Here is a 12,511-nt window from a genome sequence, read left to right on the forward strand (position 1 = left end):
CCTCTGCCGCATCTATCATCTCGTAAGTTCCAACCAGCGCTTTCATGAGTCGACCTGTTTGTGACAGTAGCAGAGTCCGAAAATCAGCTTTGTCGCGATGCCGAAATGTTATGGGGTGAAGCGGACCGGAAATTCAAAGGGGCCGCTATCACGGCGCCGTGCGGCGATGTCTTTACGGATAAGCAGTGGAAATGCATGGAGGCGTGATGGCGGCAGGTGGCAAACGCGCCAGTACGGCTCAATCACTGACAAGCCTTACGATAAGCATCTTCAGTCAACTGCTCGATAGTTCATGTGGTCTGGTGCAGTTGCATGCGTAGTGCACACATTTAATAGACGAGAACCCGAACTTGCCACGCCGCCATTCATGCTGCCTCTTTGTGCGACCACTAAGTGCGTCGCACAGATGCTTTGCCTTCACGAACGAAACCAGCTCGTCATCGTACAGCGATCACATCACACCGGCAGAGATACAGGCGGACTTGGTTGCATGTAAGCGGAAGTGCGGGCAGCAACGCACTGACAACTTTTTTCGGCCACTGGGACCCTGAAGTGTCAATAAAAGCATTTTTTTTTCTGACGCATTCGTTTTTTCGGACATTTGATAATTCGGACCTATTTACGTTCCCCGTGGAGTCCGAATTATCGGTCGTCGACTGTATAAGTGATGATGCATTCATTTAAGTAGTTGCAGGATTCATAATCTCATATGCAAGTTTTCTGTATAACCCTACTAATGTAAAGTTAAACTGCAAGGCGATAGGTGTCAGCCATGTTTAAGGGCAACATATAGATTGATTTCATGTGTGTCATCCAGCAGTCACAGCCAAATGAAAACATATCCGGACATGCACAGAATGTCTGGTGCACGATGCTAAAATGAATCAACAACAAATCAACCAATCAAATTCACTTAACTATGGAAGAGAATAAAATGTTTAAAAATAGTTGCATGGTACTGAACACTGGAGAAAAAAACGGCACTGTCTGCTTTTGCAGGGAACACCTAGTGTGTAATGTAAAGCCAATGTAACCGAGCGCGGCTTTCTCATTAACAAAAAAAACTGGCTAATAGAGTGTACAAGCCTACATCTATGCATTAAAATGCAGTCGGTCAGCCTTCATGCCATAAATCCGCTTTATTTGGTAGCGAAATACTACTGTGGCATCCCCTTTGATGGTGAACCATACTTCGAGGCCTGAAGACCTAAGCAGATATTAACAGATTGTTTAGTGATACTTTCTGATGATGCAAACTTTGCACAGGCTTTGATGGTCAGGGCACGAAATAAAAAATCTGAACAATAATGACAACAAAATGACAACAAGGAAGCACCAACCCTTTTCACGCTTAAAAAGCAGTTTTTTTTTTTTCACAAAGTGGAATGCATTGCGACTGACCCATTTGTTGTCCTGGTTGACTAGAATGGTGTCGCCGTGTTCCTTGAGGTCATGGGAGAGCACAGTGCCAAACACATCCTTGTAGGTGATTCTAAAGCTTTGCACAAACACTTCTTCCATGTCGTCCCCTTTGTAGTCCAGCAGCTGCTGTAAGCCCTTTGCTAAACTCTGCATACAAGGGGTACGAGAATTCAAATCAGGGACCCACAAACGTTCTGGTCATATTACTGCGATAAAAACAGCGCGAAAATGGCACGGAGGGTAAGAAGCAGACAACACAAGCGCTGACAAATAACTGTGTGCAATTATACTGCAACGGAAAATACGAGGGTTATTCAAAAAGTGACGGCCGTTTGGTTTAAAAAAAAAATAAATGTTCGTTAATAAAAGTTTTTATTGGCTGGTTTATCCAAAACTATTTCACTTTTCTGCATAATCACCGTTAACTTCTAAGCACTTTTCGTACCGCTGCACCAGTTTTCTTTAGTCCCTGTGCATTGAAGTTCGCCGCCTGGGAATTATTTGCTGTTTGAGTTGGTCGTTAAGCATTTCTAGTACCGCCCTTGCACACACTATGTGATATCCGAGCTTCACAGTTACAATCGTGCAAAGTGTAATGTGGCTGACAAGACAACATTCATCCGACAAACCACTAACACTCAGTCATCGATCTAATCGCAATCCCCGGTTCTCTTGTTGAACAGTTTCATTGGTCAGGATTCTGGCTCTTCCACTCTGCTCTTCGTCATGCACATTTGTGCGGTCATTTGTGAAGCCTTGACACCATTTTCTGACCTTTCCTTCACTCATCGCTTCAGGTCCATAAAGTAGGCACAACTCCGCATAAATATGAGAAGCTGATGATCCTTTTGCATGCAAAAATCGAATTACAGCTCACACTTTACAAGAGGCGGGAGCAACGATTTTTGCAGACATTGTTGCTTGCATTCCCCAACAAGCAGATGACTACTTAGTCAAAACAATAACTTCAGCACCTTCGTAAAGAATTAACAGATGTCGCTGAACAAATAAATCTTTATTCTGACGTGTAAATATTTAAATATTAGCAGCAAACGGTCCTTACTTTTTTATAGCCCTCGTATATACAATAAATATGAACTAAAAAGAAACGTAAGACTGGCACACAATCACAGCGAGGAAGCAACACCATAATGTCTGCCACATGCCTTGATGACACCATTAACCCAACAAATATGCAATCCCCTTTTCAATAAGCGCAATTGACGGCTTGCTGACGCACATGTTCTTTTTCTTTTTGAGCATGAAATGTATGAAGTGTTCTGATTAAGTGTTCATGATACACTACAAGATTTACAGCTTTCGTGAAATTTAAAAAGTTGCTTACGAGTATTATGGAGCCTTGCTGGTAGAATAGTGGTACACTTGAATAAGTTGCATGATGCATCAATTTTGTCTTCTTTAGACCTCTCAATAGCTGTAGTTCCCAGAATTGTGATAGTTACTGCAGAGTCACGGAAGCATGATGCTTCAGCTTCTTGAAGTTACTCAATACTAAGTAAGCTGTGACGGCCAAGATAAACAAATATTCTACTTCCAAAATACCCTTTTTTTAGGCTTGTGCAAATATTGAAGCACTTCGAATATTCGAACGAATATTACAGTATTCGAATTCGTTTCAAAACGAATTTAAATTCCAGGAAATTTTGAAGTATTCGAAATGAACGAATAGACATATAAACCGCATGTAACCCCCTGTAAAGGTGGTTTCACTGCAGTGAAGGTGTGCAGTACCGTGAATACACCTTTCCAGAAGAAATCCGCCCTGCCGCGAAGCCCTACTTCAATTTTAAATGAGCATACGGTAAAAGCTCGTTAATTCAAAGTCACTGGGACTATGAAAAATCTAATTAAGCGGGTTTTCGAATTAGCCAAAGATACGAAAAGCGGGATGCAAGGAACTTTGAATTACTGGAAGTAATCAGAGATGGTCGTTTGCTGTGCCTGCTAGTTTGCGGCTACAAAGGTTATGTTTTCCAGCAATACCTGGTCCCAATTTTTACACTAAACCGGGGAAACGGCGGGCCTCGCTGCTGCCAGCGCAAGAAAAAAAAGAGGAAAAAAAAACGGTCTCGTGGTCAATTGAAATGCACGCCTGCGGAAAAAAAAAGACATGCTTCGCTGCAACACAGTGGTGACACGCGGGCAGCATGTCACCTGCTCCTTGCAGCGTCAGCGCGTCATGATGCGACCATTCGCCCATTCTTTCTGTTAAAATAAATAATTTAATAATGACCAGTGTGACGGAATTCGCGATGTGTTCTGGGTGGAAAAGATGATCATTGAAGTTTTCGAACTGAGTTTTCGAAGTAGGCGTTGCAGGCAAGTACTCCGCCAGCAGTGCAAGTGCGCAAATTGCCGAAACAACCGCCAACAACCGCATACATCGCTAATTCCGTCAGACCGCCCTTTTTAATTTCTCTATTTTCCCAGAAAGAATGGGTAAATCATGACGCGCTGACGTTTAGAGAAACACGCGTCATGCTGCCCGCGTGTCACCGCTGTGTTGCAGTGAAGCACGTCTTCTTTTCCGCAAGCGCACATTTCAGTTGACCACGAGACCGCCTTTTGTTTTTTTTTTTTTCTTGCGCTGGCAGCAGCGAGGCTGGGGTGCTTCACTTGTCACCCATTAGTATCGCTACACTGCATTGCCTTGCGGCTCCTAAGGGCCATCGTTTCTGCGGATTTGCGTCTAAATCAGGATCGGGAATTGGCACGTGGCACCCAAAGCTTTCGAATTAACCGGGCTGGTACCGCCCTCCACTTCAAATTACCCACTCAAATTTACCTTGCAAAATACGGGGCCGCAGAAATCCTTCTAATTATGCAGGATTTCGAAATAACCGAGTTTGAATTAATGAGGTTGTACTGTATTACCCTTCACATTGATTCATCATTTTTTAAGTTTAAAAGCTTGTTATACCGGCTTATGTTACAAGTATAATAAATTTTAAAACGTAACATATTTTACAGGTTATCACTTGCATTCTACCGAAAGTCAAATCCTACTACTTAAAAATACTTCCACTTTCCTTTGAACCAAAAAAATTGACATATGCATGTGCCTTGTTTCAACTTTAAAGGGACACTAAAGAGCAAAACGATTTTTCTCGCATTAGTAAAGTAGTCTTCCACGATACCAAAAACACCACGCCTGGTGCGAGAAGACGCTTAATAAGCGAGAAAACGCGCAAAAAGAAAATACAGGTGACGACGCCACCTTGGAATTCCCGCACCATTTGCCGTGACATCACATATTTTTGACGGCGCCTGCTTGGGCCTACGTAGTTCCTAATCGGTTAAACCGAAGTACATTGTCCTCTGAGGGGGCCAGAGACTTGACATAACGAGTTTGTGGAAATTTCGTCGAGCCAGTGGCGCCAAAATATGTTAAATGCTCTTTGAAGTCTTTTACGTCACGAATGACAAAGTTCGGCGCGAAATTTAAAAACGAAACTTTGAACTTGGTTTTCTCCTCTAATAATAAACCTATGGTGGTGAAATAAACTACACAAGAGTTCTCCGAGCACACTTTATCAATCTAAACCAATTCATTGTTTCTCTTTAGTGTCCCTTTAAAAATATTGCACTGGTTAGTTGGGCCATGACAAATATGCTCATTTTTCTATATAATATGTGATATAAACTATTCGAATTCGCTTCGACCAAACCACTATTCGCTTTGAATTCGCTTCGGACCTAAAATTTACTATTCGCACAAGCCTACTTTTTTTAATTTAAGAAACCCCACCAAATTAGGTGAGGAGGATTCCCAGAAAAATTATCTAGCAGAGCACAAATTAGGTGCGGGACACAGAATGACACACACAGCACAGGACAAGCACTAAAAGCGCTTGTCCTTTCCTGTGTGTGTTCTTTGGCGTCCTGCACCAAATTTGCACTCTGCTGTTTACAATTGCTTTGTCAAAAGGGAAGAAAGATTATCTCTGTACTCACAGGATTCCAGTCCTGGAGATCGTGGAAGGTGCCCCTGCGTCCGAGCAGCTTCCGGTACACGACCATGGGGAAGTGCACGTCCAAGATGACGTTGTTGTATATGGCCAGACCCAAGATGATCCCAATCAACTTGAACTGGGCATCACTCTCAAAGGACGTTGGGTTGAACCAGTACGTTTGAGTCTCACTGTTCAGAGTGAACATTGCTGAAAGCAGAACGACCATGCAAAACTGTGATTCATAACACCTTGCTTTCATAATACACAGTGAAATAATATAATTGGTGTGGTTTTAACCATGATATGATTATGAAGGACGCTGTATAGGAGGGCATCACAACGGCCTCACACTTCCGTCTTCATCGAAATGCGATTGCCACAGCCAAGCGTCAATCCTGCGACCTTCGGGTCAGCACAATTGTCACAAACGAGCGCGTCAATAAAGCGCGCGCGTGGCCGCTTTCGAACGGCAGCGGGATAGTACGGTGCCCGACGCTCGCTCAAGAAGCGTGAATGACGAAGAAACAAGTATCAAAAGACGCCGACACGCCTCATCCTCCTCGCCCACTAGCAGTCTCAGATCAAACGCCCGGCAAAGCCTGGATCTTTCTAGAGGGAAAGGATGACGCGTCGCCGAGCGCCACCGCCGCGAGTAGAACTGGCGAGGAGATAACGCGAGGAGAAATCTCGAACGCTCCTTAGCCTTGGCTGTACTGCATGCCGAAGAACGCTCCTGACACTTCTAGAACCCGGGGAAGAGGAGATAAAAGCGTGCCACGACGACCAGCGAGCAGTGAGTGACTGAGTCAGTCGGCCCGGAGATGGTGAAGTTATGCTGAGTGTGGCTCCGTCAGCCAAAGAAGATGTGTCTATGATGGTGTGCAGTCAGTCGATCATCGACTTGGAATCAGATAACGACGCCGTGTGAGGCGTGACAAGTTACGTCGACGGAGGGAACTACGCGATCACCGCTAGAGTTGGCGTGAGTGTTTCCTAGAAGAGAAGCATTCAAGTACCATCCAAGAATTGTGGACTGGATACGTCGTTGAATATTCAGGACTTTTAACTGTTCTTGAATACAGTAGAACCCTGCTGTTACGTTCCTCACTGCTGCGTTTTCCCGGCTGTTACGTCGTTTTCCGCCGGTCCCGGCATAGCTCCCATAGGATACAATGTATTGGGAACCCCGCTGTTACGTCGTAACTGTCGGACCGTTCCCGTATGATACGTCGCGAAGTGCGCCCGGAGCCGACCGAGTGACTACCAAAGAGAGCGGCCATGGTGCATTTTCACGCAGCTTGGCCTCGTTTCACCGTAATATTAGCCGCATGAGAGGCGCAAGCAACAGACTCTTTCAATTGATGCAAACAAAAGCATGGTCTTCGAGATTCAAATTGCAAAGATGGCGTCTATGACGTAACTGCTCGTGAAAGCAAGGCCTTCGAGATTGGCATTTACTATTGACAAAAGCATAGCCTCTGAGATTTGCATTGCACAAACATGGCGTGTATGACGTAATTGCTTGCGAAAGCAAGGCCTTCGAGATTGGCATTCACTTCTGCCATCGCGTTGGCGTAGACTCATCATCATCGTTATTTGTCGGAGAACGGGAGGAGTTCGAGCTGGTTGGAGCTCGCATGGTCGTGCGTGCGGTTCGCGGTCGGACTCGCCGCGCCGGTCGTGATTGCGTGTGCTTAGTTCTTTCATGCCTACAGCTGTTGGTGTTAAAAAAATCACATACGTTGATTACATTTCTGCGGATAAGGCCGTCCTAAGCTCCGCGTTTCTATCCATCGACTAGATCGCGGCTGAGCGCGCCAATTTTCGTGCTGCTCGTAAGAATTGAAATGAAATTCTGTACCACTAAATATTTTGCCGTTTTTCCTGTTTTTCGGCTCTTGCGTTTCCCGTCTCTTACGTTTATTTCCTACGGTCCCTTCAAAAACGTATCAGCGGGGTTCTACTGTAGTTGTAATGCATGAGATTGCATTTGTAGCGCATGATCTGTTCGTTTAGTTCCCGTTGTGTTAACACCATCTGTGTTAAATTGTGAAATTGTAACTGGTATCAGCCGAGTGTGCACGTGTTTGTGATGTTGTACTGCCTTAACTGAGAATATATTTCATTGGTGTTATCGACTCCCGGCCCTGACTCGGTCTTTGGACCACAACCGGCGTTCGCTGGCGCACTAAAAGGACCAACTCTAAATTGTCCGTGCTTTCGTGATACGTTTTCGGAGGGCCGAGATGCCAGCCCTTGGAATCCACCCGGCGATTGCCATCCCCATTAACGGGATCGGTAACAACAATACACAATAAAAAGATGTTAAGGACCGTTATCCCTAGGGGTGTGCGAATACTCGAATATACGAATACAAATCGAATTGCAACTTGTCGAATAGTTCGATTCGCGAATCGAATATGAAGTATTCGGTTACTCGAATATTCGATATATTCGGCGAGTCTGTTTGATTGGCGGGTGAAACGCATACCGTATTTTTCGGTGTATAAGTCGCGTTTTTTTTCTGAATTTTTCGTCGGTGTGACTTATACAACGGTGCGACTTATATACAGTCAAAATCGGGTTTGATGCCGCGGCGGCGGCAGCTTCAGCGCTTCGGCCGCTTCGGCAGCCTGGATATCGCCGTGCGCCCTCTTTTGCCATGCACAGAAACCGCTATTTAAAAGAAAATAAAAATAGCGTTAAATTAACTCTCTAGAAATAACACAGCTGATGTAGCTTAGCACAGAAAATAAATAATGAAAGAGGGGTGAAAATGTGCAGGGATTTTAAAATTTTTAAATTATGAAAGGCGAGTTTGGATTTCAGAGCCGCTTCCTTTGCCGTCACTTCCGTCTGCCATAGCACTCGCGGCTGCTGCCTTGGCACGCGCGTTGCGTGTGTTGTGCCATTGTGAGTCGTAGCATGTGGCGTAGGCTCAGCGGCCTCGCTGATCTCACAACAGCACCATGGCGCCACATGGAAGGCAAAGTCGGCGAAGTTTCGATGCCAAGCTCAAGCTGCGCGCCATTGAATTTGCCGAAGAACATGGAAATCGTGCTGCAGGGACGGAATTTGATGTCGCTGAAAAGATGATCCGAGACTGGCACAAAGCCCACAGCGTCCTCTGGACAATGAAGTCGACAAAGAAGGCCAACCGCGGCAAGAAGGCACGCTGGCCGGACCTAGAGCGTAGCCTGCGAACGTGGGTGCTGCAACAGAGAGCCGAAGGAAGGGGCCTATCGACAGTGCAGCTGCGCCTGAAGGCGAAGGCTCTGGCAGCGGAGACTAACGCTGTGGGGTTCAATGGTGGTCCGTCGTGGTGTTTCCGCTTTATGCGGCGGAATCAGCTTGTCATGAGAGCCTGCACTACAGTGTGTCAGAAGCTTCCTGACGACTTCCAGGTGCAGCTGGAACGCTTCAGCTCATTTGTGCGGGAGGAAGTAGCAAAGAACAACATCAGCGCGAGCCACATCGTCAACATGGATGAAGTGCTGTTGACCTTCGACATCCCGCTTGGGAGAAGCGTCGCCGAGAAAGGCCAAAAAACTGTCACGGTGAGAACAACAGGCCACGAGAAATCTCACTTCACTGTTGTGCTCGCCTGCTGCGCAGACGGCACCAAGCTGCCTCCCATGCTTATTTTTAAGCGAAGAACCTTGCCGAAAGGTATTTTCCCTTCTACAGTGGTGTTTCAAGCGAACACAAAGGGTTAGATGGACGAAGAAATGATGGGTGTGTGGCTTGACCGCTGTTTTTCACGTCGACCCGACGAATTCTTCCACGTGAAGCCAGGAATGGTGGTGATGGATAGTATGCGGGCACATATCACCGACGTCAAAAAAAAGATCGGTTCGAAGAATTGTATGCCTGTGATTTTACCCGGCGGCATGACCAAGATTCTTCAGCCACTCGATATTTCGGTTAATCACAGCTTTAAACGGGGCGCATGAGATGTGCTGAGTTAGGGGAAGTGGCAAAATGGGTGAGTGAAGCATGGAATTCAATATCTGACAAGATCATTGCGGCGGGCTTTCGCAAGGCCGGTTTGATCCCCTGCGTGACCGATGTTGACGAGTCCGAAACGAGCGAGTCGGAGGACGACAGTGACGTGCCGGAGGACGACGTGCCGGGAGTACAACCCGAAATAGCTGCGCTATTTGTGAGCGACTCGGAAGAAGACGACTTCGATGGATTTGATTAAATGCTGCTAGCCATCGCAATAATAAAAATACTTCTGACTGAAAATATTGTGCTTATGTATGTTGGGAAGAGCTCGCACGCATGTGTGCAAACAGCTGGAAACTTGCACGCATGAACGCGACGGCCGCCTCAATCATGAATTTTCGCAGTGCTTTCTCATGACGCGGCACTCAATGGCCGGGTGAGCAGGTGTGTCTTGTATACCGGTGCGACTTGTACTCAGGTGCGACTTATATATGTTTTTTTAAAAAAAACTGCCATTTTGAGGGGGGTGGGACTTATACATACAAGGGTGCGACTTATGGACCGGAAAATACGGTATACAATACTCTGAGACTGCACAGTCTGTTCAAAACTGCACAAAGTTTGAATGTCACGAACCTGAGAGCACGCAGATTAAATTGTGGTCGTGACACAGCCGATCCGCAAAACTCAACTAAGACAGCCCTTTGTTTGCGCCGTTCGCACAGGCTGCACTATGTCTCTCTTCCTACACATGCAACAGTTGTACATACACTTGGGAGGAATCGCAGACTGCAATTCGCGAGCACAAAACGAAAGCGCGCCATTACGAGCCACAAAACCATGCACCACGGCCACCACAGAGAACATTACTGGCATGCAGCATTGGTTGCGTCGCGTCGCTGCACGGCCGATGATGATGATGATGATGTAGTAGTGGCCTGCCCCTTTGCAAAGGGGGAACACGCTCAGTGTCGTGGCCTCAAAAAACAAAAAGAAAAAAAAAACGGAATCAATAAAACCCGCACGCGACAAAGGCAGGAGATGCGCACACAACAGCCTAGGTCCCAAGTTCGGCGTACAGCTGGCCGGGCGGCACACACGACACCTCTCGGTCGCAGAGCCACCCAATTTCTCTTCTACTTTCGCAAACGGGATAGAGGTGGCGCTTGTGTAACTTCTCCGTTGGCTCATTGAAGCTTTTCCCGTGAACATATTCATAGTCAGTGGTGGTTAGTTAACATGTGTGCAACCACTCCTGTGTGCGCTTTTTAACTTTTTCATTTTTAAATTTAATTTCATTGTTTAGTCCTGTAGGCCAGGGCATCGCTTGATGCCCGCCCGTTACAAAGGGTGGGGCCACAAATCCAATCCAATCCAACCGCTGGCTCCGCGCCGTTTGGCCATTTGCGTCATTTCTCCGGGCAATCCGAAACCACCAAGTCCCTCGCAATCATACACCATGCCAACGTGTCCTGCTACCAAATTGTATCCGCGCGAGCTGCCGGAAAACGTCGTCCGACGGTCCTGCTGGTCAGGTGCGACATGAGTGAACAAACGAAAAGTGCCATTTGGAAACATTTCGTAAAGAACTCGGCCCAAGAGGCAACGTGCAAAAGCTGTGACATGAAACTTCGCATGCCATTGAGTACGACGACGCCACTTGCGAATCATCTCAAGAACAAGCATTTTTCTTTACACAGTGTGTTCATGAGAGACAGCGGTAAGCAAGGATGACCAGATGGAGCACAGCCGCTCGTCAGAAATGCGTTGAAGTTGGGCAAGGACCTGCCGCAGCGCGAGAGAACGGCGATAACCACAAAGATTGCCCGAATGCTGGTGCGCGACCTCCAGCGTTACAGCTGTGTCGAAAATCGGGGTTTCAAAGAACTGATGAACCACATGGAGCCTTTGTACAGATACCCAGCTGCACTACGTTTTCAAGGACGATCATCCCGGAGTTGTACCGAGACACAGTCATGGCTGTGAAGGAGAGAATGCACGCGGACTTCCAGGAAGGCGTAGAGTCGATTTCATTGACAAGTGACATGTGGACGTCGAGGTCGAACCAGAGTTATATCAGCCTCACCTGCCACTATTTAGCCTTCAACTTCGAGATGAGAAGCTTTGCATTGGAAAACCGAAGCGTGACCGAGAGCCACACTGCTTGCAATATCCTGGAGCACCTGCAAGCAATGATGGATAACTGGGAGCTGCCACTGCAGAAAGTGCCAGTCTATGTGGTGACGGACAATGCACGAAACTTTCGCGCGGCCCTTAGGGGTATTTCTTGTGTCCCAATGCAGTGTATGGGCCATGCACTGCAACTAGCTATAAAAGATGCCAAGGAAGAAACAGCAGGAGTGCCTGCCATTCTCAAGAAGCGTTGCGCAATTGTTAGCCATTACAAACACAGTGCCCAAGCTGCGGCAAGACTGAAGGACTGCCAGCGATGAATGGAGCTCTCAGTTCTGAAACTTATTCAAGACGTGGAAACAAGATGGAATAGTGAGCACGATATGCTCTCTCGTCTTGTGCAGCTGAAGGAAGCCATCTGTTTGGAGCTGGCCACCTCTGAGACAACTGTGCCCAACCTGGCACCACAGGAGCGGAAAGCTGTGGCTGTACCAGTCAAAGCTCTTGAACCAATCGCATCGGCGACCAAAGATCTTAGTGGCCACAAATATGCAACTTTGTCGTCAGTGGTACCGTTTTTGTATGAAACACAGATGGTTCTGAAAGACTGTATTGCAGCCAACAATGACACCTCAGAGTTTGCTAGAAATTTGCTGAAAAGCATGAGGACAAGGTTTGCAGGGCAGGACGAGCAAAACGAGTATGTGCTGGCAACTGCCTGTGACCCAAGGTTTAAGAACCTCTTCTGTACTGAAACATTCCAGGAAACAAGGCTCTTGGAGCTTGCAAGAACTGAGTTGCAGCTCCCTCCAGAAGAATCAAGTGACTGTGTCGAAGCATCGACATCTACAGCTCACAAGGAGCGTGTCAGCAGTATCTGGGACAGCATTGAGAAGCTGGCAGCGTCATCAGAAAGAAGACACTCCACCGAAACAGCCAACATCGAGGAGTTTATGCGATACCTTCGAGAGCCCACTTGCAGCAAGGACCAAGACTCTCTAGCGTTGTGGAAAGAAACAGGCAAGCAGCACTTC

The 12,511-nt window shown here is 46.8% G+C and overlaps 1 protein-coding gene across 1 annotated transcript in view; it reads right to left on the bottom strand.

Annotated features, from left to right (window-relative positions):
• The window catches only part of LOC119382907 (ubiquitin-protein ligase E3A), a 45,696-nt gene that overhangs the window by 13,127 nt on the left and 20,058 nt on the right, over positions 1–12,511 (bottom strand). Inside the window, exons 11-12 of the mRNA XM_037650813.2 lie at positions 5,398–5,603; positions 1,402–1,569 (exon numbers count right to left, since the gene is read on the bottom strand). Coding sequence (XP_037506741.1) covers positions 1,402–1,569; positions 5,398–5,603 — 374 coding nt within the window. The remainder of the gene's footprint in view (positions 1–1,401; positions 1,570–5,397; positions 5,604–12,511) is intronic.

The sequence above is a fragment of the Rhipicephalus sanguineus genome, chromosome 2 (assembly GCF_013339695.2).
Source record: "Rhipicephalus sanguineus isolate Rsan-2018 chromosome 2, BIME_Rsan_1.4, whole genome shotgun sequence".
NCBI classification, from domain to species: Eukaryota; Metazoa; Arthropoda; class Arachnida; order Ixodida; family Ixodidae; genus Rhipicephalus; species Rhipicephalus sanguineus.